This window comes from Saccopteryx leptura, chromosome 1, assembly GCF_036850995.1.
Source record: "Saccopteryx leptura isolate mSacLep1 chromosome 1, mSacLep1_pri_phased_curated, whole genome shotgun sequence".
Taxonomy (NCBI): Eukaryota; Metazoa; Chordata; class Mammalia; order Chiroptera; family Emballonuridae; genus Saccopteryx; species Saccopteryx leptura.
Genome location: NC_089503.1, coordinates 260,466,686 through 260,494,483, shown reverse-complemented (window position 1 = coordinate 260,494,483; position 27,798 = coordinate 260,466,686). Strand labels below are relative to the sequence as shown.

The following is a 27,798-nucleotide window of genomic DNA, read 5'->3' as shown; positions in this document are numbered from 1 at the left end:
GAGCAAATGACATTTGTAGGTAAAGCCTGAAGTTAGAGGAGGAGGAACCCTGCCACTACAAAGGGGGGACAACATTCTAGGCAGAGGGATAAGCCAGTGCAAAGGCCCTGAGGCAGACTGCCTGCATGTTTGAAGAGTAGAGAGGAGCCCAGTGTGGCTATAACAAAAGGAACAAGGTGGAAAAGAGGTGGTGAGTCACAGGAGTTGAGCTTTTACTCTGAATAATGGAAACCATGAAGACAGCAGAGAAGGCTCACTCTGATCTCTGCAGTATAAGGAGGAAGCCAGGATGCCAGGCAGGAGGCACAAAATGGCTTAGGACCACATGAGGCTGTACAGATACAAAGTGGCCAGATTCAAGAGCATTCGAAGGTGGGGCCACAGAACACGCTATAGGACTGGATGCGGGGTGAGGGAAAGAAGAAATGAGGCCCCTTTGACTCCTGTTTTCACCTCTGTGCCTGAAGGTCAGGTCAGGCCAGTGGCTGCATGGGACCTACTATCCCAGCTCTTGCAGAGCCCAAACATGCCTGCACTGTGCACCTCAAAAACTAGGGGATAAAAAAAATAAAAAATAAAAAATAAAAAAACTAGGGAATAACATCCTGGGTTGAGGGAAAGCAGGGGCACAGGTGGGAGTACTGGGGGCTATCAGTGCTAGGTAAGGTGATGTCCCCAACAGGTGACCAGTGCCCTCAGTGATGGCTGTTGGGGACTTCAGGTACAGGGCCCATCATTGGATGGTGGATGATCCCCTGGGGTGGTCCCAATAAAGCCTAATCTTGATCAAGCTTCTGAACCCCCACTCCCAATTGGGCATCCACTCCCTTGGCCTCTGCAGAGGCCTGTGTCAGCCTGCTGCAGGGAAGTCCTGCCAGGTCCTGAGAGTCACAGAGAACACCAGGTGGTTTTCAGACATGTCCTGGGAGCCCCCTGATGCCTGCAGCGCCTATCTCACACTTGAAACCCCTGTAGTCTGGGTAGGTACAGAGGAGCGAGCCTGGGTCCCCAGTCCAGGGGCCCTGTTAGAGGGCAGAATCTCCATCGGGTATTCTTCAGTGTCCTTTTAAGAATAACAGGTCTTTTACACTAAATGTAGTGAGGCCACTGGATGCATCGGTTGTGTACTGCCTGGCCTCAGAGAATGGTGAGGTCTGAGGGTGAGATTGGAGAGCTGGGGAGGAGGGAGTGCTCATTGGAGTCACTGTCCACTGGTGCCCACCGTGCCCCTTGTCGCAGACACAGTGTAAGAGTGCGGGAGCCCGGGGATCTCCGCGCCTGGGTTTCCTCCGCTGGAAAATGAGGCCGAGCGTGGGCCCGCCTCCAGGACGCAGCGAGACAATGCCAGGAGTTATTCGCCCATGGTCCTCACAGGGCTTCGGGGGTCACCCAGCACCTGAGTGCCTCCAGATTGCGGACGCCATGCCCGGGCCCAGCGTCCCTCGCTGAGGCGGAGCTTGCGTCTGCTCCGCCTCTCCGTCCCCAGGGCTTTGGCCCCGCGTGCCCTGGCCCAGCTGCAGCCCGTGACGCAGGCGCGCGGCTCCGGCGGCCAGCGTGGGCAGGCACAGGCGGCGGGACGACTGGCGAGCGAGCGGGCAGCATGGCGGCGGCGATGACCATAGCGAGCCCAACGGGGCCTGAACCCATGCCGAGCTACGTGCAGCTTGTGCAGCGCGGCTGGGGCAGCGCAGTGGCGGCGGTGCGGGGCTGCGTGGACTGCGGCTGGGGTCTTGCGCGCCGCGGCCTGACCGAGCACGCGCACCTGACGGCTCCCGAGCTGCTGCTTCTGGTGCTCGGCGCACTCGGCTGGACTGCGCTGCGCTCGGTGGCCACCGCGCGTCTCTTTCGGGTTAGTGCGGCTCGGGACCCGGACGCGGGAGCCTGGGGTGGGGGACCCCGGGCCGCCTCGCGTCCCTTTCTGTCAGTGAGGGGTGGGATGGATGCGGGGGTGTGGCCGGGCGAGGGGAAACTTGCCACATGGGGACCCTGACACGGGTGCAATGTTCGTGATATGGGGGAACCGTACGACCCATTCAGGTCAGTGCGGGACAGGGTGCCCGTTGTGCAGCCAGGGAGGACTTGGCGCACGGGGCTATCTGCTCCTGGAGCTTCCGGACCATGTTGGGGAGCCCCCTCCGAGCCCAGGCTGGAGCGGGGTTCGGGGTTCGGGGTCTGCGCGGCTGGCAGGGCCCCCTTATCCACTGCTGCAGGGGAGAGGCCGTAGCTGCCAAGTCGCTGCCTCCTGTCTGTTTAGAGTCAGCGCCTGCCTCCAAGGAGGCAAAGGCCTGGATTCACCCGCAACGTTGGTGATCGCAGCCTTGAAGACATGGCAGAGCCTGGGTCTTGGAAGCTGGACTGTGCTGCTTCCAAGGGGCCCCGACGGAAATGCCCAGTTTCCAGCGAACCTGGGAAGGCCACCGCCCTGGCTGGAGAGTGACCATGGTGGTGGCATTGATGCCTGGCCTCCCTCCTTTCCTTGGGGAGGGGTCTGCTGTGGGAGCTGCTGGGAAGATGTTTGGGCCCCTAGCTCGGCTGAGACTCTCCCATGAGCCATTTGGAGTCATTGAGCCCCAGTCTGGCTGGAGGTGGCGGGGTGCAGGGACAGAGTGTCCAGCGCCAACAAAGGGGCCTTTCTCTGCTGGCCGGGAAGAGGCTGGCTCTTGTTAAGTCGGGATAGGATGTTGTCTGGCTGCCATTGTCCCCACCCCCATCCCCACATCACCCACGTGGGGCAGAGACCTTGGCTGTCACCCGGCTGAGGGAGGGGAGGGAGATATGACAAGGTCTCCTCCGTAGTTAGCCCTGGTTCCAGTTGGGCTTTATTGCCCCCCTTTCCCAGTTTCCCCCTGGGAAGTAGGAGGTTCAAGAGTCCAGTTCTGAGGAGGGGGCTTTTGTGACCACCAGGACAGAGTGGGCTCCCTCCCAACTTTACTGAGAGAGCTGTTCCTGAGGGAGCCGGACAGTAAGGTCACGTCCCCCCTTTTGTAATCCCTGGAGGTCGGGCTGCTGCCCCAGGCCCTCCCTCCCAGCCTCTCGCCCCAATTCGAGGCTCTCCCTTCCAAAGAATAGGCCGAGGTGTGCCGCCCTCCGTAGTGCATCTTCTTGGCAGCAGCCTGGTTGTCAGGGGTTCCTGGAGCTGGCTCTTGCTGTTTCCATGGCAACTGGAAGTGTTCCCGCCCCTCAGCCTCCGGGACGGGGGTGGGGCTTGGCCTGGGAGCTCTGGAGTCCAGCGCTTGGGGAGCTTGAGGGTCCGCCTCACCAGGGACTCAAGAGTTGAAATCCTTTGCGTCTCACCATTGCATGCCCTCACTTCCCTGCTGTCTTCCCTGCTGTCCCCTCAAGTCACCTCATTTCATTGTGCCATCTTTTCCCAGCCCCATTATCTCTTTTAGACAAAAGATAACATCTTCATGTCCTTCCCCAAATACCGACTCTATCTTCCTCAGCCCCCTGTTCCTCTCTTGTTTCCCCAAATTCCTCTTTTTTTTTTTTTTTTCAAATTCCTCTTTTGAGGCACCCTTTCCTTCAGGTTTCTCCCCTATGGGGATAACTTGGTGTTCCAACCCTCCAATTTCCTCCAGATGCCTCCATATTCCCTTCATGTTCTCCACCTTTTTTTTTTTTTTTTTTTTTTTACAGAGAGGAACAGATAGGGAAAGACAGAGAGAGATGAGAAGCATCAATTCTTCGTTGCGGTTCCTTAATTGTTCAGTGATTGTTTTCTCATATGTGCCTTGACCGGGGGGCTACAGCAGACCGAGTGACCCCTTGTTCAAGCCAGCGACCTTGTGGTCAAGCTGGTGAGCCTTGCTCAAACCAGATGAGCCCACACTCAAGCCAGTGACCTCGGGGTCTCGAACCTGGGTCTTCCACATCCCAGTCCGACGCTCTATTCACTGCGCCACCGCCTGGTCAGGCCCCTCCATGTTCTCATCACAGGTCCACCCCCACAGTCCACTGCATGTATTTTTTTAATCCCCTTCTCATATCATACCTCCAGCCCCCTGTGAACCCCTAGTGCTTTGACTCCCCTGTGCAGATCCCACTGACCTCCCTTGCTTTCTGCCCACATGTCCCTCTCCTGACCCTCATAGTCTCCCCTTACATTTCCCTTAGCACCCCCCACACATTCCCCTCTACATAGCTGGGCCAGACAGCTGGGCACTAAGTTTAGCCCTTTGGCCGGTGCACATGGGCTCTGGTTACTCCGGGTTGCTATGGGTTACCAGGCCACCCCTCCCCAACACTGCCCAGCTCAGGGAATCCCTGGGCCTTGGTCTTCCCTTTGTGGAGGAGCTGCCTCCAGCTCTGATCGCCACCCACCTTCTCACCTACAGCCCCTGGCCAAGTGGTGCCGCCTCCAGCCTAGAGATGCCGCCAAGATGCCTGAGAGCGCCTGGAAGTTCCTCTTTTATCTGAGCGCCTGGAGCTACAGCGTCTACCTGCTCTTTGGCACTGACTACCCCTTCTTTCACGACCCACCCTCTGTCTTCTATGGTAGGGGCTCTGATGGGGTGAAGGGTTGTTCTGCTCTAAACACTGAGGAGAAGGGTATATGGGGGAGCCAACACTGATCAGCCATCCCATGCTGAGTGTCTGCCCCAGAAAAGTGTGATCAAAAGGTCCTGGGGACAGAAAAGGGGGCACCTGGCCCTATTAGGGCTCAGGGAGGTGTCTTAGAGGAGGTGGCCCCCTGTGTGAGCCCTGGGGCATGCACAAGCTTGGTGTGTGAGAACAAGAGGAGGTGGCAGAAGTTTGAGCATCACTCTAAATGTGATGATTTGTGGCTTATAGAAAGCTTCCTCTGGTTGCCGTGTGGAGACAGCAGAATCTTGGGTGAGGATGGTAGCAGGGCCCAGGGGGGAGGTGAGGGATGTGGTTGGGACCAACTTGGCAGAGATAAAGATGGTGAGAAGTGGCTGCATCGATGGACTGGGTTAGATCGTCTATCACCAACGGGCAGGTCAGTATAGAAACTTGGCCTGTGATGAAGGTCAGGGTCCTCTGTTCCTGTGCTGAGCACACAGGCGGTGTATCATGGATGTGCTTCTAGCACGTGACATAAATGGCCTGAGTGGAGTTCTGGTGGCACTGTTGGAGGGCCAGCTGTGGAACCCCCTGCACTGCAGGGTCCTGGTAACTAGCACTGGGTTTACTGGCACCCATCTGTCCTTCATGGGACTATGCTGGCCAAGAGGCCATTTTCCCATATGGTAAATTTCTAGAGGAAAGGTTTTAGCTGCCATTCAGTTTTCCTTTATGCAAATGAATCATAATTGAACTCTCTTAAAATTTCAGGCATGGAGTTGCCTCTGGCTTATAAATCATGTTACGATACCATAGTTGCGAGTTAGCTGTTTCTTTGCATGCTCATTGAGTATCAACTGTGTACCAGGCTGTGAGCAGATCAGAGAAAGCTCCTGACAGTGAAATACAAAATCTGTTAACAGTGATAAATGCTGAAAACTTGAGGGGGTAGAGAGGAAGGAGTAAGGGTGTCTATGAGGGGGTGGGGACACTTTCTACAGCAATGGAGGTGGCCCCACCAAAGGTGACCCTTGAGTGAGGACCTGGAGGAGCCTGAAGCAGATAGGAAACACATTCCTGGTGGCTCAGGAGCAGAGAGAAGCTGCGTGGCCGGGTCAGGGAGTGCGGAAGGTGAGTGGGCAGCGAGGATATTTCTCAGGAGGACGTGAGCAGGGTAAAAAAAAGAAAGAAATTTAAAAAAATGTGAAAAAATGTGAAGAGAGGAGTAGGCCAAGGACAGGAACTGGACACAAGGGGGACTCCAACCAGGACAGGGCTGAGCAGAGGAGAGAATTGGTTGTTTGTTTTGAAGACATGTTTTGAAGGCAGAGCTGATAGGATTTGCCACCAAACCAGAGGTGAGTGTGAGAGGAAGGTGGGGACCACACTAGGGCCTGGGGCCTCTCAGTGAGACAGCGGGGCCAGGAGGGGTGGGTTTGGGGGAGACCAGGAACTGGGATTAGGAAGCACAGGGGCCTGATATTGTAGGTGGGGGAGGAGTGACATGGAGCATCCAGAGCAGCAGGTGGGACATGTATGGAGAGAAGGCTGGAGGTCCATGGACAGAGCCCAGCCATCCAACATGCGGAGAAGAGCAGATGATGTCTGGATGGTGAATTACATGCTCCTCTCTTCCCCCTGCCTCAGATCTGGAGCCCAAGGATGGAGGGGGGATGCTCACCCACTGTAAGTCTCGCCAGTGCAATAGGTGGAAAATTTGGTGTCCCATTTCCATAGTGGGCTCTGTGCATCAGATACTCTGCATGCCTGCCTTCTAAAGAGATACAGAGGCATCTGGCTAGGGCGTGGGGGGGGTGAGGGGGCGCCTCCTCCAACTGCAGCATTCCCACCTGGCTAGGGACAGAGCTCGGGGGAGGGCCCAGCTGGAGGTGCGATTTTGCTGTCTAGATTTGAGAAGCCCCTGGACATGTTAAAGTGGGGAAGATTAGATCTGATCCGTGGGGAGATTTGCATTTCTTTATTAGGTAAAATGTTCATAACATAAAATAAACCATTTTAGCCAGACACAAAAAGGCAAATAAAAAAAAAAAAAGGCAAATACTGTGAGTCCACTTACAGGAGGTCCATAGAGGAGTCAGATTCATAGAGACAGGATCTGGAGGAGGGGGAATGGGGACTGAGTGTTTACCAAGGACAGAGTTTCAGTTCTGTAACATGAAAAGCGTTCTGGAGAGGGGTGGTGGAGATGGTTATACAGCATTGTGAATATTCCTAATGTTGTGGAACTTAAAAATAGTTAAGAAGGTTAAAGTTTATGTGAATTTTTGTGTCTGGATTCTCTCACTCAGCATTGTTTTTTAGGCCCATCCACATTGTAGCAGTGCCGGTGCATATTTCTCTTTGTGGCTGAGTAATATTCCACTGTGTGGATTACCTTCCTCTATTGATAGGTTGTTTCTTTTTTTTGCTTACTGTGACTAGTGCTGCATGGACTAGTACCTGTCTTAGTCCTTGTTTTCAGTTCCCTTGAGTACACACGTAAGAGTGGAATTACTGGGTTGTGGAGTCTATGTATTCACAGCTCTTGAGCCCACTGTGAGGAGAGTGGACCATCAGGAACACACTCGGGGGCCAGGATGACCTGGGCAGTGCTGGGTGCCTGGACCAGGGTGGGAGTGGGGAGCCTGGGGAAATGAGCCAAGAAGTGGACTGTGGAGGGGCCCACGTATGGGGGTCTGAGTGTGCATCTTGGTTGCAGGAAGGCCCAGAGCACAGATAAGGGAGTATCATGAGGCAGAGGCATGGGTGGAGTCTAGGGAACTGCAGGGCTCCAGGGGGTCATGAGGGTCTGGTTCCAGTTCACTGAGGCAGGGTGGGGCAGCGAAGGAGTGGCCAGAGCAAGAGCTCCAGGTCAATGGTCAGAGCCCTTGGCCCTGATAATGGAGAAGAGAGGTGGTGGGAGAGCAGGGATCAGTGTTGCCCAGAAGGGGTGAGACATGAGTGGAGGTGGACATAAATGCCAGGAGTGGAGGAGGCTACAGGAGGAAGGGAAGGGCCGCCTGGGGAAAGCTCGTATTCTTCAGCGTCGGCGGGGCCTGTGGCCTCGGCTTCAGCTGCTCTGCCAGCATCATGAGGGCAGCAGCCTCCATCCAGTTGGGAAGTTGCTGGGGGTGGGGGTTCTTGGAACGGGCATACAAGCTGGTAGAGAGTGACTGGTAATTAAGAGAAACAGGAAAGGCAACCAGGGCAGAGTTGAAAATCTTGAAAGGGATTGATTTCAGAGATAGGAGCACCTTTTTCTATAAAACTAAAAGTGTTCTAGAAAATAATGCCTATACATAAAAAATAACAGGTAGAGAATCGGGGATGGGAACCAGTGGCCAGTACACCTGCAGAGACATGTGTTGTTCCCCGATATGGGGAGGATTCATGCCTGGCTTGAGAGCGTGCGGGGTCACTCAGGGGTCCTGGAGGCCCTGCAGGTCCCTGATGACCCGGTCTGGCTCTCCCCAGACTGGACACCAGGCATGGTGGTTCCATGGGACATTGCAGCTGCCTACCTGCTGCAGGGAAGCTTCTACGGCCATTCCATCTACGCCACGCTGTACATGGACGCCTGGCGCAAAGATTCAGTGGTCATGCTCATCCACCACGTGGTCACCCTAGTCCTCATCGTCTCCTCCTACGCCTTCCGGTGAGTCCAGGAAGGCATAGGACATGCATGAGCAAAGGCGGGAGGCTGGCACAGGGTGGACACTAATTTCTTGAGAGGGGGCCTTGGGGTGTCTGTGGGCGAGTTCCAGAGAGATTACAGAGAGACGGGGTATAAAAGGTACAGGGAACCCTCACCTCATCCATTCCCATCCATTGCCCTCCTACCCCACCTGATGGCACCCTCAGCCAGGTCACATAGCAAGTGTTTCCTGAACACCTGCCACATGGCAGGTGCTGCTGGGAGCACAGCCATGAACACAACAGATGAACATTGGTGCTTTAGAGCCCACACAAGGCCACTAAGACTGTCCAAAGTACAACCTGCTGACAGCTTCAAAATCCACCTCAATTTCAAAGGCAAAGGAGTGAAAATATCTTGCCCATACCTTTGTTACATCCATTACATGTTGAAATGACAATATTTTGGATATACTGAGTTAGAGTACATTGTTTTGCCTGACCAGGAGGTGACGCAGTGGATAGAGTGTTGGACTGGGACGCTGAGGACCCAAGTTCAAAACCCCAAGGTCACTAGCTTGAGTGTGGGATCACTAACTTGAGCATGGGATGACAGATGTGACCCCATGGTCGCTGGCTTGAGCCCAAGGTCACTGGCTTGAGCAAGGGGTCACTGGCTCGGCTGGAGTCCCTCAGTCAAGGCACATATGAGAAAGCAATCAATGAACAACTAAAGTGCTACAACTATGAGTTGATGCTTTTCATCTTTTTCCCTTGCTGTCTGTCTGTCCCTGTCTGTGTGTCTGTTTCACTCTCTCGTTAAAAAAAGATAGAGAGAGAAACTATATTGTTTTAGTTTCTATTTTTTTAAACACGGCTGGTAGAAAATCTGAAATGAAGTATACACTCATGTTCTGTTCCTATTAGACTAGCTGCTCTAGCTGTTCTAGCTGCAGCCTCCAGTGCAGTATCCACTGGCCACAAGTGGCTATTTCAACTTTAAGCTTAAATAAAATCACACATTCTGTTTCTCAGCCACACCACCCACATTTCAGCTGTTCAGTGACCACATCTGGTTGGTAGCTCCCATATTAGACAATGCAGGTTTAGAACATTTCTGTTGTTCTAGGAAATTCTATTAAATAGCCCTGCCCTAGACAGTAAAATCATATGACACCCTCCCTCCCAAAAAAGGGAAAAGAAAAGAACAACTTATTTGATATTGACTATGGAGAAAAGTCAAGTTGGAAGATAAGGACTGCAGGGGTGGTGAGGTTTTATGGAGTGACAGGTGAGCAAAGACTAAAGGAGGTGAAGGAAGGCTCTGTGAACACTGGGCAGGTGCACGTTAGGTGTTGGGAACAGCACATGGGAAGGGCTTACACAGAAAGGCCAAGTGGGGCCAGTGCCGTGGTGAAAGAAACCCATGATCCAGTCTGAATTCAGGACCCTGGGCTCAAGCAGCAATAAGGGAACGCGGGGAGGGACAGGGCAGTGACGGCTTTCGGGCTTCTGTAGATCCTAGTGGGAAGCAGCGCTTCCTAGGCATTGGCCGCCCACAGCACAGTTCAGGTTCACCCTGTAGACCTGGGATGTTGGCAAGTTTATGAGGGATCTAGACACAGAATGGCCCTGGCCTACGAGAGTCAGGGGTCATGGAGGGTTAGAGGCTACAGAGATGAGGAAAGATTAGAGAAGGAACTTTCAGGAAGGCTCCTGGGCCACCTGGGGACAGTGGGGGCCCAGATGGGGCTGCCACAGGGTGAGTACAGCCTGGGTGCTGACCTGGCCCTGTGGGGGGATGAGCAGGGCAAGTGGGCCAGGGAGGGTGGCTCTGAAAGGCAGGAAAGGTATGGCCCAGGGTCCTGTATTTGGAGCCCTCGGTGCAGGGTTTTGGACCCAGTGTGACCTGCCGTCTTCCCTCCCCGTCCCCCCTTCCCTCCCCAGGTACCACAATGTGGGCATACTGGTGCTCTTCCTACATGACATCAGCGATGTGCAGCTGGAGTTCACCAAGCTCAATGTTTATTTCAAGTCCCGTGGAGGGTCCCACCATCCTTTGCAAGCCCTGACTGCGGACCTGGGCTGCCTCAGCTTCAGTCTTAGCTGGTGAGCAGGCCGGGCAGGGGTGGGAAAGGGCGCAGCTTATGGAAAGAGAAGAGCCAGTCAAGGAAGTAGACAGGGCTTGCGCCTGGTGAGGTGGGAGGGGCCTATCAGGGAAGGGGAGGAGAAGAATGGAGCTGGGAAGGAGCGGGATTGGGCAGGAAAGAACAGCGGGAATGGAGAGAAGTGAGCAGGGGCAGATAAGGCTGGAGCCACCCGACAAGGATGGACGTGGATGAGCCAGGACAGATAGTAAGGCCAGAGGAGACTGGAGAGGGGTTGGGTGGGGCCGCCCTCCCTCTCTTGCCCACAGCCTCCCCGAGCTGTTCCTCCCCACCACAGGTTCTGGTTCCGCCTCTACTGGTTCCCACTCAAGGTCCTGTATGCCACATGCCACTGCAGCCTGCGCTCTGTGCCTGATATTCCCTTCTACTTCTTCTTCAACGCACTCCTGCTGCTTCTCACTCTCATGAACCTTTACTGGTTCCTGGTGAGTCTGCCTCGCATAGCTCCTTACCCACCTGCTTTCTCGGCTGGCAGTCCCGTCCTGGTTCCCTTTCCTGGGCAGCTGTCCAAATGAAGGCTCTTCTCAAGCATAACAAGAGAGGAGCATGTTAGGCAACAGAAACAGCACATGCAAAGGGCCCGTGGCAGGAGTGCATGGCCATAAGGAGAGCAGCATGGTTGGGGAAGGCTCTGTTCTCACCTGTGCCTTCCCTTCCCACAGTACATCGTGGCTTTTGCTGCTAAGGTGCTGACGGGACAGGTGCGGGAGCTAAAAGACGTGCGAGAATACGATGCAGCAGAGGCCCCAAGCCCCAAGCCCAGCAAAGCTGAGTGAGTGTGGAGGGGCTGCCGCCCCATTTCGTTCCTTTAGCCACATGTCAGTCTGAGCACACACTGTGGGCGGGCCCTGGAGACACAGCAGCAGATGAGGCTGTAGCTGACACTGCGCACAGAGCCTACGTCCAAAACAGACTGCAGTAAAGGCGCGGATGATGTAATGATGGAGTTAGATGCTATAAGGACAGATATTGGGGAGGTGATTGCCAGGTTAGGATGGGGCAGAGTATTGAGAGGCAAGAATCAGGGTGTCGTCAGTGTAGCAGTGAAGGCCACGCCAAGTGGCTAGCATGGTTGGCGTGGCTGGAGCAGGCAAGTGAGGTCCCTGTGGATGATAAGGTTGCAGCCCTTGGCTAGGTAGTGGGGGTGAGGAGAGGAGGTTGTCACGGGCTGTCTAGAGAGCCCATACTTTGTTCCTGGTCCCCTGACCATGCAAGCAGTAAATGGGGCTGGGAGCAAGGGGCTCAGACCCAGTCCATCCCAGGTGGGAAGCAGAGAGAAAGAGGCCTTGTCTAGCGTCCTGGAGGCAGGCCCCCAGGACTTGCCAGCCCTGGGATGTGAGCCAGGTAGTGTGTGAAGCCCTTGGCCTGCAGGGCCCCAGGAGTGAACAGAGGCAGATTTGGGTGACAAGCAGGTTTCAGTGTGCAGTGCCTCAGAGGCAGTGTGAGTGGTGGTTGAGCAGGTGTGAGGTCAGGCTGTTGACCAAGTGGATCTCTGATTTAGCCTCTGGAGGGTCATCAGTGACCAACCTAAGAATGGTGGTTGTGGGGAAAAAGTGGGCCCACAGCTTAATGAGGTGGGTCAAGATGGGTAGTGAAGAGGATGAGAGGAGCAGAGATTTTAAAACCTCCTTGAAAGACAGAAAGGAAGCAGAGAACTGGGGCATAGCCAGAGTGGAGGGTGGGATCAAGGGACGGCTTTCAGACTGGCTCAAATAAAGACAGGCACTTTGCACCTATCAGCATGGGATTACAGGTAGGTGTGCCTGGGCCAAAAAGCCAACACCCAGGGTAGGGAGGGATCAGACAGATGAACAGAGATCACAGACATAAGTGAGCTGGGCAGCGAGTGAGGTCACCCCACTGGTCAGATCCCAGCTCTGTTAAAGAACTGACCAGATTTGCTTTGGATGTAGGTAAAACTGAAAAGAATCAAAGATGATCCAAGACTTCTGGCTCGAGCTGCCATTTACCAAAATGGGAGTTGGGAAGGGCTTCATGCCAGCGTTAGGAGGGGTGGAGATAGGCGTCTGCTTGGAGGTGGGAAGTGTTTGATCATTGATGTCCTGGGATCATGAGTCCAGATCATGAGGACAGAGAAGTCCCAGCAAGGAGTCTGACTGACCCTCAGAAGTGTCCAGAAACAGTGATGGCTAAGAGAACTCCAGGGGCAGGGGAGGAGAGGGACCTGCTTGGCCAAATCTAAAAATCTGAAAGCTTTTCCCACTATAGAACAGTAAACTGGTGAGAGTCCTTAAATACAAAGCCCAAAGCCATACCCCCAGCCTCACCTGGTGCTGCTCTTTCTCTGTCTCCCAGACAATGTCCAGCCAGAATGTGGGGTGAGGGCCTGGTATCTCACCAGCATTTCCACTAGGATGGCAGAGTGTGAACTCCACACTCTGGAGTGTACCAGGGGACACACTTGTCATGATCCACTCCATGGGCACCACCAATAGAGCTCAGTTCCCCAAGGATGGCTAGAGTTAGCGCAGTTGGGTATAAAGATGGGGTGGTCAGGATGCCTCAAAACTATCAGGTCATGGAAAACAAGGAGATGGTGGACCTGTCCCAGATCAGAGGACTGAATGTAATGTGTGATCCTGGACCAGAAAAAGGACAACTATGGACAAACTGGGAAAATCCAAATAAAGTCTGCAGTTTGGTTTGTAGCAGTATCCCAGCATTGGTTGCTTAGTGGTGACAAATATACCGTGTAGATGTAAGATATTAACATTTGGGAAGCTGGGAAGAGCTACACTGGAGCTCTCTTTTGTATCTTTGCAATGTTTCTGCAAATCAAAAATTAATTCTAAAATAAAAAGTTTATTTAAAAAAATAAAAGGCACGAGTGACCATCAAAAATGGCATTGGATGTTAATTACTTTCCTAGGACTGCTGTAACCAAGCACCACAGACTGGGTACCTTAAAACAACAGAAATTTATTCTCTCACAGCTCTGGAGGCCGTAAGTCTGAAATCAAGGTGTCATCGGGCACACTCTGAAGTTCTCTAGGGGAGGATTCTTCCTGCTTCTTCCAGTTTCTGGGGCTCCAGATGTTCTTTTGCTTGTGGCTACATCACTCCAATCTCCGTCTCTTTCTTCTCTTTCTGGCTTTTCTGTCTTAAATTCCTTCTTTTAATTACATCTGCAAAGACTCTTTTCCAAATAAAGTCTATTTACAGGTTCCAGAGATTAGGATGTGGACCTGTCTTTTCAGGGACCGGCATTCAACCTTCTGAAGCTGTTAAGACTCACACAACTAATCAATGTCACCCCATAAAAATTAATTAAAAAAATATTATACAGGAAAAAAAAAGACTCACACGATTAGATACAGCTGAAGAGAGAATCAATAAATTAAAAGTTGTGAAGAAATTACCCAGAATGCAGCAACACAGATGAAAACTATGGCAGCTAGAATTCTAAGAATGACCTGGTCTAGCTGAATTCTAATAGGAGACAGATAAGGAGAGACAATATGAGAAGACATAATGCTGAGAATTTTCCCCAAAGTGGCAAGAGATCAATCATAGCAGGACGACTAAAAAAAAAAAAACATTAATGCCCTAAAGACATTGTAGTGCAAATGCAAAAGCCACAGAAAAGAGATGACCTATGAAACAATGACAGACTAACAGCAACAAGAGACACTGGATGACTATGGATTAAAGTATCACTTCAAGTACTAAAATGAAGTAACAAGCAAGCAGGAATTTTGTACACAATTTTTAAAAACAATTACTCAAGAGACAGTAACACAGTTATATTTTTAGAAAAAAAGGAAAGCTCTCTTAAGCAGAGAAACTGAGACATATCAGAGTAAACATTTAAAATCCTAATTTGGCCCTGGCCAGTTGGCTCAGTGGTAGAGCATCGGCCTGGCGTGCAGGAGTCCCGGGTTCGATTCCTAGCCAGGGCACACAGGAGAAGCGCCCATCTGCTTCTCCACCCCTCCCCCTCTCCTTCCTCTCTGTCTCCCTCTTCCCCTCCCGCAGCCCAAGGCTCTACTGGAGCAGGGTTTGCCTGGGCAGGCAGGCGCTGAGGATCGTTCTGTGGCCTCTGCCTCAGGTGCTAGAATGGCTCTGATTGCGGCAGAGCATCGCCCCCTGGTGGGCATGCCGGGTGGATCCCGGTCGGGCGCATGCGGGAGTCTGATTGCCTTCCCGTTTCCAACTTCAAATAAATAAATAAATAAATAGATAGATAGATAATAAATAAATAAATAAAATTCCTAATTTGAGAGATATAAAATAATTAGAACTAAAATATTAAATATCAAAACAGGATTGGGGGCTTTGCATTTTGCAAGAGGTTGAAGATTACCTTTAGGCTGTATTAGGTACTTTAAAATTTTACACTATCAGGGTTAACAAAAGATAGACACAAAGTAAATAAGAGGATAGAATCTCGCCTGACCAGGCGGTGGCGCAGTGGATAGAGCGTTGGACTGGGATGCGGTAGGACCCAGGTTCGAGACCCCGGGGTTGCCAGCTTGAGCGCAGGCTCATCTGGCTTGAGCAAAAAGCTCACTAGCATGACCCAAGGTCGCTGGCTCGAGCGGGGGTTATTCAGTCTGCTGAAGGCCCATGGTCAAGGCACACATGAGAAAGCAATCAGTGAACAACTAGTGTCGCAACGAAAAACTGATGATTGATGCTTCTCATCTCTCTCCGTTCCTGTCTGTCTGTCCCTATCTATCCCTCTCTCTGTCTCTGTAAAAAAAAAAAGAAGAAGAAAAAGAAGATAGAATCTCAAATATTAGAATTCAAATAAACATATGTGAATAATCATGACAATTATGGGATTGGCTTTTTTTTTAGCCAGACAGACACAGGAAAGGAGAGAGACGAGAAGCGTCAACTTGTAGTTGTGTCATTTTAGTTTGTTCATTGATTGCTTCTCACATGTGACTTGGGGGCTTCAGCTGAGCCAGTGACCCCTTCCTCAAGCCAGAGATTTGGGGCTTAAGCCAGAGACCTTGGGCTTCAAGCCAGCAACTATAGGATCATGTTGATGATCCCACACTCAAGCCAGTGACCCCATGTTCAAGTTGACAAACCTGCGCTCAAACCTGATGAGCCCACGCTCAAGCTCACAACCTTGGGGGTTCGAACCTGGGGCCTCAATGTCCCAGGTCGATGCTCTAACCACTGTACCACAACCTGACAGGTGAGACTGACCTTTTTCTCTTATTTTTTTTTAAATCTATCTCTATACAATTAAAAGTTAAAAGACTTCAATTTCAAGACACTTAGAAGTTGCAAGTGAAAAAGACAGGAAGAGAAATTTAGGTGTAATTCTGTGTGTGTATGTGTGTGTGTGTGTGTGTGTGTGTGTGTGTGTTTCTGAAGTAAAAAGTGGGGAGGCAGAGAGAGAGAGACTCCACATGTGCCTGACCAGGATCCACCTGGCATGCCCACTAGGGGGCGATGCTCTTCCCATGTAGGCTGTTGCACCATTGCAACCGGAGCCATTCTAGCATCTGAGGCAGAGGCCATGGAGCCATCCTCAGCACCCAGGCCAACTTTGCTCCAAGGGAGCCTTAGCTTCAGGAGGGGAAGAGAGACAGAGAGGAAGGTAAGGGGGAAGGGTGGAGAAGCAGATGGGCACTTTGCCTGTGTGCCCTGGTCGGGAATTGAACCCAGGACTTTCATACACCCAGCTGATGCTCTACCGCTGAGCTAACTGGCCAGGGCCTAGGTGTAATTTTTTTTTTTCTGAAGTTGGAAACGGGGAGGCAGTCAGACAGACTCCTGCATGCGCCCAACCGGGATCCACCCAGCATGCCCACCAGGGGGCGATGCTCTGCCCATCTGGGGCATTGCTCTGTTGCAACCAGAGCCATTCTAGCGCCTGAGGCAGAGGCCGTAGAGCCATCCTCAATGCCTGGGCCAACTTTGCTCCAGTGGAGCCCTGGCTGCGGGAGGGGAAGAGGGAGACAGAGAGGAAGGAGAGGGGGAGGGGTGGAGAAGCAGATGGGCGCCTCTCCTGTGTGCCCTGGCCGGGAATCGAACCAGGACTCCTGTATGCCAGGGCAATGCTCTACCACTGAGTAGGTGTAATTCTTTTTTATTTTTTGTTTTTGGTTTTTTGTTTTTGTTTTTACATAGACAGAGAGAGTCAGAGAGAGGGATAGACAGACAGGAACGGAGAGATGAGAAGCATCAATCATTAGTTTTTCGTTGCATGTTGCGACTTCTTAGTTGTTCATTGATTGCTTTCTCATATGTGCCTTGACTGCGGGCCTTCAGCAGACTGAGTAACCCCTTGCTGGAGCCAGCGACCCTTGGTCCAAGCTGGTGAACTTTTTGCTCAAACCAGATGAGCCCACGCTCAAGCTGGCGACCTCGGGGTCTCGAACCTGGGTCCTTCCACATCCAGTCCAATGCTCTATCCACTGAGCCACCGCCTGGTCAGGTGGTGTAATTCTTTTTTAAAAAGTATATTATTTTTGCCTGATCTGTGGTGGCGCAGTGGACAAAGCGTAGACCTGGAATGTTTAGGTTGCTGGTTCAAATCCCTGGGCTTGCCTGGTCAAAGCACATACAGGAAGCAACTACTACGAGTAATGTTTCCTGCTTCTCCCCACTCTTTCTCACTCTCTCTCTCTCTCTTTTCCCTCTCTCCAAAAATCAAACAATAAAAAATATTATATATAAATATTATATTTCATTGATTGATTTTAGAGAGACAGAGGAAGTGAAAGAGAGAGAGAGAGGGAAGCATCCATCCATTGTCCCATTTAGTTTTTTTTTTTTTTTTGTATTTTTTCTGAAGCCGGAAACAGGGAGAGACAGTCAGACAGACTCCCGCATGTACCCGACCGGGATCCACCCGGCACGCCCACCAGGGGCGACGCTCTTCCCACCAGGGGGCGATGCTCTGCCCCTCCGGGGCGTTGCGACCAAAACCACTCTAGCGCCTGGGGCAGAGGCCAAGGAGCCATCCCCAGTGCCCGGGCCATCTTTGCTCCAATGGAGCCTTGGCTGCGGGAGAGGAAGAGAGAGACAGAGAGGAAGGGGGGGGTGGAGAAGCAGATGAGCGCTTCTCCTATGTGCCCTGGCCGGGAATCGAACCCTGGTCCCCCGCACGCCAGGCCGACGCTCTACTGCTGAGCCAACCAGCCAGGGCTCTCCCATTTAGTTTTGCATTCATTGGGCACTTCCCATATATGTCCTGACCTGGGATCAAACTCACAACCTTGGTGTTTTGGGACAATGCTCTGACTGAGCTAACCAGCTAGAATTAGGTGTAATTCTTGATCTGGAATGTTTCACATGATGCAGTCCTGAACCTTAGGATGATGGGACTATAAGAGGTACAATTTTTGTTTTGTGCTCCTCACCAACCTACTCAGAAGCACAGTCAACAGATGTTCTTTTTTTTATCCATTTATCTTTAGGGAGGGGTAGACACGCATGAGAAACATTGATTTGTTCAATTTATTTATGCATCATTGGTTCTTTTTTTTTGTATTTTTCTGAAGCTAGAAACGGGGAGAGACAGACAGACTCCCGCATGTGCCCGACCGGGATCCACCCGGCATGCCCACCAGGGGGCGATGCTCTGCCCCTCCAGCGTCACTCTGCTGCGACCAGAGCCACTCTAGCGCCTGGGGCAGAGGCCAAGGAGCCATCCCCAGCGCCCGGGCCATCTTTTGCTCCAATGGACCCTCAGCTGCGGGAAGGGAAGAGAGAGACAGAGAGGAAGGAGAGGGGGAGGGGTGGAGAAGCAGATGGGCGCTTCTCCTGTGTGCCCTGGCCGGGAATTGAACCCGGGACTTCTGCACGCCAGGCCGACGCTCTACCACTGAGCCAACCGGCCAGGGCCGCATCATTGGTTCTTTTTTTTTTTTTTTTTTTTTTTCATTTTTCTGAAGCTGGAAACAGGGAGAGACAGTCAGACAGACTCCTGCATGCGCCCGACCGGGATCCACCCGGCACGCCCACCAGGGGCGACGCTCTGCCCACCAGGGGGCGATGCTCTGCCCATCCTGGGCGTCGCCATGTTGCGACCAGAGCCACTCTAGCGCCTGGGGCAGAGGCCACAGAGCCATCCCCAGCGCCCGGGCCATCTTTGCTCCAATGGAGCCTTGGCTGCGGGAGGGGACGAGAGAGACAGAGAGGAAAGCGCGGCGGAGGGGTGGAGAAGCAAATGGGCGCTTCTCCTGTGTGCCCTGGCCGGGAATCGAACCCGGGTCCTCCGCACGCTAGGCCGACGCTCTACCACTGAGCCAACCGGCCAGGGCATCATTGGTTCTTTTAAAAAAAATTTTTAGCCTGACCAGGCAGTGGCGCAGTGGATAGAGTGTCGGACTGGGATGCAGAGGACCCGGGTTCAAAACCCTGAGGTCACCAGCTTGAGCGCGGGTTCATCTGGTTTGAGGAAAAGCTCACCAGCTTGAACCCAAGGTCGCTGGCTCCAGCAAGGTGTTACTCGGTCTGCTGAAGGCCCGTGGTCAAGGCACATATGAGAAAGCAATCAATGAACAACTAAGGTGTTGCAACGCGCAATGAAAAACTAATGATTGATGTTTCTCATCTCTCTCTGTTCCTGTCTGTCTGTCCCCGTCTATCCCTCTCTCTGACTCACTCTCTGTCTCTGTAAAAAAAAAAATTTATTTTAACGAGAGGAAGGGAGAGAGAGAGAGAGAGAGAGAGAGAGAGGAACATTGATCTGTTCCTGTATGAGCCCTGCCTGTGGGTCAGACCAGCAATGCCTGTGCTCCAGGATAATGCTCTAACCAACCAAGCTATCCAGCCAGGGCAGGTTGATTCCTGTATGTGCCCTGACCAGGGATTGCACTTGCAATCTTGGTATATTAGATCAATGCTCTAATCAACTGAGCTACCCAGCTAGGACCTAGATGTTCTTTTTTTTTTTTTTTTTTTTTAATTAATTAATTTTTTTACAGGGACAGAGAGAGAGTCAGAGAGAGGGATAGATAGGGACAGACAGACAGAAACAGAGAGAGATAAGAAGCATCAATCATCAGTTTTTTGTTGCGACACCATAGTTGTTCATTGATTGCTTTCTCATATGTGCCATGACTGTGGGCCTTCAGCAGACTGAGTAACCCCCGCTCGAGCCAGCAACCTTGGGTTCATGCTAGTGAGCTTTTTGCTCAAGCCAGATGAGCCCGCGCTCAAGCTGGCAACCCCGGGGTCTCGAACCTGGGTCCTACCACATCCCAGTCCGACACTCTATCTACTGCGCCACCGCCTGGTCAGGCCCAGATGTTCTTTTTTAAACACAGGAATATTTCTCAGAATTGACCACAGCAAACCACAGGGGTAACCTCAGTTGCTCCATAAAGTCGAAAATTCAGTTAGACTTGAAACAGTTAAGAAAATGACAACTGAGAACCACTTTAAAGTAATTCAGGAGAAACAAACCATATGACAAATAGCACTAATCTCTTCCTCTCCCAGCCCTGTCTTCACTCCTGTTTCCTCCCTCTGTTCTCTTTCCTGGTGGACCATCTCCCCGGACCAATTCAGCCACCAGGGATGCCCCCAATGCCCTGGTCATGACTTGGCACTTGGTCTGAAATGCATCGTTCTGTCAGGGTCTGCCTGGGCCACCATCCACCAAGGGGCCTTGTCCCATTCTGAATGACACCTTGCTGCTTTGTACAGCCAGTTTTCCAACACTGCCCCTGCTGTGTCTAAAGAGTTGTGACCGCATGTCTGGTCCATGCTGAAGCCCCAACATGGGCTGGAGGGGCCTTGAGATTCCTGCACAGTGCCAGCATGCCTCCTCTTCCTCAGGTGTTCCTTCTCAACCGTCAACTGCTGTCACCATCATCACCTTGGACAACGACCTGGCCTCCATGTCCCCAAGAAAACAAGTGGCTGGATGGATGAGACATCCATCCTTGCATTGGCTCACTGCTTTAGTGGATGGTCCATCTCCCTCCAAGGCCACTGCTCAGGGCCAGGGACATCCACCCTCTTGTCTGCTTAGGACAAACTGATCATGGAGAGATAACCTCTTTCTCCACCCTTCTGTGCCGGCCTGGCCCACTTTTCTCTCTCTCTTACAGCAGGACCCCTCCATTCTCGAACCCACTTCACTCCAGGGTCCTCCACCCACTACTCCCTGAGACCACCCCTGTTGGGATCCACCGAGGCCTTCCTGGTGCTAGACCCTGCATCACCTCCCTTTCTTCTTCCTCTTTTTTCTCTTCCTCCTCCTCCTCCTTCTTCTTCTTTCTTCTTCTTCTTCCTTCTTTTTTCTTTTCTTTTCTTTTGATTTTATGTATTGATTTTGCAGGGGTAGGGAACCAAGCAGTATCAACTCATAGTTGCTTCACTTTAGTTGTTCATTGGCTGCTTGTCATATGTGCCTTGACCAGGCAAGCCCAGGGTTTTGAACCGGTGACCTCAGCATTCCAGGTTGACACTTTATTCACTGAGCCACCACAGGCCAGGTTTTTTTTCTTTCAGCTTTTTTTTTTTTTCTGTATTTTTCTGAAGCCGGAAACAGGGAGAGACAGTCAGACAGACTTCCCGCATGCGCCGGACCGGGCTCCACCCGGCACACCCACCAGGGGGTGACGCTCTGCCCACCAGGGGGCGACGCTCTGCCCCTCTGGGGCATCGCTCTGTTGCGACCAGAGCCACTCTAGCGCCTGGGACAGAGGCCGAGGAGCCATCCCCAGCGCCCGGGCCATCTTTGCTCCAGTGGAGCCTCGGCTGCGGGAGGGGAAGAGAGAGACAGAGAGGAAGGAGAGGGGGAGGGGTGGAGAAGCAGATGGGCGCTTCTCCTGTGTGCCCTGGCCAGGAATTGAACCCAGGACCTCTGCACGCCAGGCCGACACTCTACCACTGAGCCAACCGGCCAGGGCCTTCTTTCAGCTTTTTATTTTTATTTAGTGATCCAGCAAGAGAGAGGGGAAGGGAGAGACTTGAGAAGCATCAACTCATAGTTGCGGCACTTTAGTTTTTCACTGATTGCTTCACAGCTGAGCCTTTTTTTTTTTTTTTTTTAATATTTATTTTATTGATTTTAGAGAGAGGAAAGGAGAGGGCAGAAGAGAGTCAGGAACATCAAGCTGTTCCTGTATGAGCCCTGACTGGGGATCGAACCGGCAACCTCTGTGATTCAGGATGATGCCCCAACCAACCAAGCCATCCAGCCAGGGCACAGCTGAGCCTTTTTAAAAAAGATTTTATTTAATGAATTATAGAGAATTATAGAAAGAGGAGAGAGAGAGAAAGAGGAGGGCTGGAGGAGCAAGAAGCATCAACTTCTAGTTGCTTCTCAAATGCGTCTTGACCGGGCAAGCCCAGGGTTTTAAATCATCAACCTCAGCATTCCAGGTCGATGCTTTATCCACTGCACCACCACAGGTAAGGTTTTCTTTTTTACAGGGACAGAGAGAGAGTCAGAGAGAGGGATAGACAGGGACGGAGAGAGATGAGAAGCATCATCAGTTTTTTGTTGCGAGACCTTAGTTGTTCATTGACTGCTTTTTTATATGTGCCTTGACCGCGGGCCTTCAGCAGACGGAGTAGCCCCTTGCTCCAGCCAGCGACCTTGGGTCCAAGCTGGTGAGCTTTTGCTCAAACCAGATGAGCCTGCGCTCAAGCTGGCGACCTCGGGGTCTCAAACCTGGGTCCTCTGCATCCCAGTCCGATGCTCTATTCACTACGCCACCGCCTGGTCAGGCCTTTTTTTTTTTTTTTTTTTTTTTTTATAAAAGTTTTATTGAGCCTGACCTGTGGTGGCGCAGTGGATAAAGCGTCGACCTGGAAATGCTGAGGTCACCGGTTCAAAACCCTGGGCTTGCCTGGTCAAGGCACATATGGGAGTTGATGCTTCCAGCTCCTCCCCCCTGTCTCTCTCTCCTCTCCCTCTCTCTCTCCTCTCTAAAATGAATAAAAAATAAAAATTAGAAAAAAAAAAGAAAAAAAAAAGTTTTATTGAGCCTGACCAGGTGGTGGCAAAATGGACAGAGCATTGACCTGGGATGCTGAGGACCCAAGTTTGAAGCCCCGAGGTGTCCAACTTGAGCACAGGCTCATCAGGTTTAAGCGCAGGGTCTCTGGCTTGAGCAAGGGGTTACTGGCTCATCTGTAGCTCCCCGATCAAAGCACATATAAGAAAGCAATAGGGCCTGACCAGGCGGTGGCGCAGTGGATAGAGCGTCAGACTGGGATGCAGAGGCCCAGGTTTGAGACCCCGGGAGTCGCCAGCTTGAGCGCAGGCTCATCTGGCTTGAGCAAAAGCTCACCAGCTTGGACTCAAGGTCGCTGGCTCAAGCAAGGGGTTACTCGGTCTGCTGAAGGCCCGCGGTCAAGGCACATATGAGACAACTAAGGTGTCAAAACGAAAAACTGATGATTGATGCTTCTCATCTCTCTCCGTTCCTGTCTGTCTGTCCCTATCTATCCCTCTCTCTGCCTCTCTCTGTGTCTGTAAACAATAATAACAACAACAAAAAAAGCAATAGGCCCTGGCCATTTGGCTCAGTGGTAGAGCATTGGTCCAGCGTATGGACATCCCGGGTTCAATTTCTGGTCAGGGCACACAGGAGAAGTGACCATCTGCTTCTCCACCCATCCTCCTCTCTCTTCTCTCTCTCTCTCGGGGCTCAGTTGGCCCCAGGTGCTAAGGATGGCTACCTGGCCTTGCCTCAGGTGCTAAAATAGCTCAGCTGCCGAGTAACAGAGCAACAGTCCCAGATGGGCAGAGCATCACCTGGTAGGGGACTTGCCGGGTGGATCCCGGTTGGGGTGCATACACAATTGAATTGTGTATGAGAAGAGTCCAGAGCCAGGAACCTCCCTCTGCTGAAGGACCGACAGGCAAAGCCAGAAGACAACAGACACATGGAGGTCCGTGTAGGGCTTAACTATAATCTCATAGATAAGGGGCTCCTGCTGGTTCAGCAAGAGAAAGAGCAGTGATGCATAGTAAAAGCAGGGAAGATAGAATTAGTGTTCCCAGGAAGGGAATGCCAATGGCTCCAGCCCAAGAAAAGGAGTTAAAGTGACTGAGACCATCTTCTTCAGGAAAGACTATGTTCTTGTGGGAAAGGGTGTCTGCTATTGTCCATAAGACTACATCCCAGGAGTAGCTAGGGTTGTGGGTTTTCTAAACTTTATGGTGTCTACATCATGAGAACATAATACTAGGCCAAAAAACTTAATACATTTGTGTGCAAACTAAACTGTAGAACCCACTTCTACAGAGACCAGTTGGCCATGTGCACAGGCATAAAGAGTTCCTGTAAGCAGGAACAGAAGTGGCTAATGGCTATGACATTAGGCTCTAGTGAGATGTCATCTGGGCACTAGCTGGCCAGTTAAACAAGATGAACTGAGCTTTGACACAGGTGATGAGCAGGGACAGAAACCCCAGTCAGGTCAGGGCAGGTTGGCCTGGAAAGACCTCCAGAGCACAGGTCCCTCTGCTCTGAGATACTTGCAGGGAAGGTGGAATTTATGGAGAGGAACAGTGTGTACAGAAGAGATCTCAAAAGTGTCACGTTTTTGGAAATTTGAAGACATCTTTATAGAATTTTGAAATATGCAAACCATGCCTATTGTTTGGAAGTTAGGGACTTTCTCTGGGATCTTAAGCTGGATTCTTGGCATATTGGTTAGAGTTTTAAAATACAATGTAACTTTTTTTGGCCCTGACTGGTTTGCTCAGCGGTAGAGCAGTGACCCGGCGTGTGAAAGTTCCGGGTTCGATTCCCGGTCAGGGCACACAGGAGAAGTGCGCATCTGCTTCTCCACCTCTCCCCATCTCGCTTCTCTCTCTGTTTCTTCTCCTTCTGCTGTGATGGCTCAGTTAGAGCACGTTAGCCCCAGGTGCTGAGGATGGCTCTATAGCCTCTGCCTCAGACTCTAAGAAGAGCTCAGTTCCTGAGCAATGGAGCAATGCCCCAGATGGGCAGAGCATTGCCCCCTAGTGGGCTTGCCAGGTGGATCCCTGTGGGGGCACATGTAGTAGTTTGTCCCTCTGCCTCCCCTCCTCTCAGTGAGTTATATATATGTAACTTTTTGTGTGTGTGACAGAGACAGAGAGAGGGACAGATAGGAACAGACAGGAACGAAGAGAAATGAGAAACATCAATTCTTTGTTGCGGGTCCTTAGTTTCCTTAGTTGTTCACTGATTGCTTTCTCATATGTCTTGACCAGGGGGGCTGCAGCAGAGCGAGTGACCCCTTGCTCAAACCAGTGACCTTGGGCTTCAAGCCAGTGACCTTTGGGGTCAAGCCAGTAACCATGGGGTCATGTCTATGATCCCATGCTCAAGCCAGCGATCCCGCACTCAAGCTGGTGAGCCCATGCTCAAGCCAGATGAGCCTGCGCTCAAGCCAGTGACCTCAGAGTTTTGAACCTGGGTCCTCAGTGTCCCAGTTTGATGCTCAATCCACTGCGCCACCGCCTGGTCAGGTTGTAACTTTTTTTGAGAGAGAGAGAGAGAGAGGAAGCGAAAGAGATGAGAAGCATCAACTCATAGTTGCATCACTTTAGTTGTTCATTGATTGCCTTTCATTCATTCATTCATGCCTTGTCCCTGGGGCTCAAGACAAGCCAGTGCCAGCAATCTTTGGGCTCAAGCCAGTGACCATGGGATCATGTTGATGATCCGGTGCTCAAGCTGGCAAGCCTGCACTCAAGCCAGCAACCTTGGGTTTCCAAACCTGGGACCTCAGTGTCCCAGGTCGACACTTCTATCCATTGTGCCACTACTGGTCAGGCTCATGTAACTTAAAAAAAATTTTTTTTTATTGATTTGAGAGAAAGGGGAGAGAAAGGAGGGGAAGAGACAGAGAAGCATCAACTTGTCCCAGTTAATTGTGCACTCATGGATTACTTCTAGTTGCCCTGACTGGGGATCGAACCCACAACCCTGTTGTGCAGGGTCAACACTTTATTTACAGAGCCACCTGTTCATGTAACTTGTTTTAAAATCATGGAATGAAAGTAAGGGCTGTAGCAATGGAGACAGTGATGGAGAATGACAGGGCAGGTTAGCCTGTCCTAGTGGGGCTATCAGCCAGCCAAGGCCACTGGAGCAGGCAAGCCTGTCCTGGAAATTGGCAGGGGCCTCTGGCCAGTTCTGCATTTTTGGGAAGGGGAGAGGATAAAGTGCAGGGTTGATCCAAGCTGAAATGGTGGGGTTATGTTGGGCAGATGTGGGCAAGTGGCATTTGTTCTCCAGTGGCTACTCCAGGCCCAGGGTGGGAAGGAAAGGGGGAGAGGGTTTATGGGCCCAGCACACTTCCACTGCGCAACTCTGGGGAGGGGGTTTAAATGTTTAAATGTGGGGAGAAGCCGGACAAGCAGCTAGGCTTGGTTAAGGGGTGTGGACTCCAAGGCGGGTTGGACAGGGTTTATGGGAGGGTGTATGGTCCATGGACCTGGTTCTGGCCCCCAGGAAGCCGCTGAGGAACGGTTTGGTGAAGGACAAGCACTTCTGAACTCTTCGACTCCCGCTCCGTCCCCTAGGACCTAGCCCTACTCAACCTTGCCCCCCGCGATGGCTATGCCGCTACCCCCGACCCTGTCCCTGTCCAACTCCGCCCTTCCTGGGCTCTGGCCATTACTGGGACCCCTGCCCGGCACCCCCGAAACCCCGCCCCAGGATCGGTCTCTGCCAAGCTTCAGGGCCGTGGCCACGCCCTCCGGGACCTCGACTCCGCCCAGTCCAGACCCTCGATCACTTGTCCGGCCGCCGCCTATGAGGAAGATGCCACAACTGCTCCGCCATCCCGACCACCGCGTTCTTCTCCTCCTCCTGGCCTTGCTGCTGCCCTCGCCGTCCCCGGCCCATGCCCTCGCGACCCCGGGCCCCACCGCTGCTCTCCTCCAGGCTCTCGGGCTGCGCGACGCGCCCCAGGGCTCCCCCAAGCTCAGGCCCGTACCCCCAGTCATGTGGCGCCTGTTCCGCCGCCGGGACCGCCAGGAGGACAGGGTCCGCCCGCAACGGACGTCCCCGGGGGCCACCCTACGACCGTGCCACATGGAGGAGCTGGGGGTCGCTGGAAACATCGTGCGCCACGTCCCAGACCGCGGTGAGTGGGGCCTGCCCTGGGGGTGTGGGTTTGAGAGGTCAGGACCCCCTTGGGCGCACATGCCCCACGAGCTTCCAGCGGCCCCGAGGGTCCCTATTCACCCAGTCCAGCCCACGACCAACCTGGGCCCCTGTACTCCATCCCTTCTCCCCATGGACACCTACGGGGACCGGCGTGAGTAGCTACAAGACCAGGCTACCTTGCACCCAGCAAGGCCACTTGCTTGCAACTGAAGCCCTGCCCCCACTCTCCCTCACTCCCGCTGCTTCACACCATCCGAAGCCTTCCTGCAGATGACACCCCGCCCCAGCATTGCTTTCCCAGGCGTTCGCTCCTCTCTGCCCCCTGCCTGTGTTCTCCATACAGGCAGGCCTCCCTGCATTGGGCAAGTCTTCCTGGCAAGCGATGCCCCACCCCCCTATTCCCCACCCTACCTCTCCCCTCCCCCTCCTTTACACCGTTTGACGCCTTATAACAGATGGTGTGCGTTCAGCTCCAGGCGCTCACCTTACCCCCCTGTTCCTAGCCGACACCATCTCACGCGCAGGTGGGTACTGCGCAGGGACGCAGCGAGAGCCGAGCCCTCTCCCGGCTTCCCTAGGTGCGCGCGTCCAAACCCCGGAGCCCTTGGCCGCAGGGCAGTGCTCGAAGTGGACCGTCGTCTTTGACCTGTCGGCTGTGGAACCTGCCGAGCGCCCGAGCCGGGCCCGCCTGGAGCTGCGTTTTGCGGCAGAGGAAGCGGAGGTGGGGTCGGCAGGCAGCTGGGAGCTGAGCGTGGCCCGGGCGGCTAAAGGCGCGGGCGTGGACCCGGTGCTGCTACGCCAGGCGGTGGCCTCTCTGAGTACGCCAGTGCGCGCTGAGCTGCTGAGCATCGCCTGGGCCTACAACACCTCAGTGCCGCGCAGCCTCCAACTGGTACTGGCGCTGCGGCCTCAGGCCACTGGCGCTTGCGCGCGCCTGGCAGAGGCCTCGCTGTTGCTGGTGACCCTCGACCCGCGCCTGTGCTACCCCCTAACCCGGCCACGGCGCCACGCCGAGCCCATGTTGGGTGGCGACCCTGGGGGCTCCTGTCGCGCGCGGCGGCTCTACATTAACTTCCGCGAGGTGGGCTGGCACCGCTGGGTCATCGCGCCACGCGGCTTCCTGGCAAATTACTGCCAGGGCCAGTGCTCGCTGCCCGCCACACTGCCCCGGCCCGATGGGCCGCCCGCGCTCAACCACGCGGTGCTGCGCGCGCTCATGCACTCGGCCGTCCCTGGCGCCGCTGGCCTGCCCTGCTGTGTACCGGTGCGCCTGTCACCTATCTCTGTGCTCTTCTTCGACAACAGCGACAACGTAGTCCTGCGGCACTACGAGGACATGGTGGTGGATGAGTGTGGCTGCCGCTGACAGAAGTCATAAGCGGAGACACAATAAACACTGGGTGGTTTCA

The 27,798-nt window shown here is 53.0% G+C and overlaps 2 protein-coding genes across 4 annotated transcripts; both read left to right on the top strand.

The window, feature by feature from the left end:
- Positions 1 to 1,525: 1,525 nt before the first annotated feature.
- CERS1 (ceramide synthase 1) lies at positions 1,526 to 25,867 on the top strand. 3 transcript variants are annotated; one of them, XM_066350395.1, is made up of 8 exons: positions 1,526 to 1,849; positions 4,338 to 4,497; positions 8,002 to 8,182; positions 10,108 to 10,269; positions 10,606 to 10,753; positions 10,991 to 11,100; positions 13,219 to 13,293; positions 25,730 to 25,808. In XM_066350395.1, exons 1-8 carry the CDS (start codon positions 1,601 to 1,603, stop codon positions 25,770 to 25,772), a joined length of 1,128 nt encoding a protein of 375 aa, XP_066206492.1. In that variant the 5' UTR covers positions 1,526 to 1,600; the 3' UTR covers positions 25,773 to 25,808. The 3 variants fall into 3 exon arrangements, with proteins under 3 accessions (XP_066206492.1, XP_066206511.1, XP_066206501.1); XM_066350414.1 differs by lacking the exons at positions 13,219 to 13,293; positions 25,730 to 25,808 and adding an exon at positions 12,242 to 13,085; XM_066350404.1 differs by lacking the exon at positions 13,219 to 13,293 and having other exon boundaries at positions 1,527 to 1,849; positions 25,730 to 25,867.
- GDF1 (growth differentiation factor 1) lies at positions 25,832 to 27,798 on the top strand. Its single transcript, XM_066350380.1, has 2 exons — positions 25,832 to 26,366; positions 26,968 to 27,798. The coding sequence occupies exons 1-2, from the start codon at positions 25,832 to 25,834 to the stop codon at positions 27,753 to 27,755; spliced, it is 1,323 nt and encodes a 440-aa protein (XP_066206477.1). The 3' UTR covers positions 27,756 to 27,798.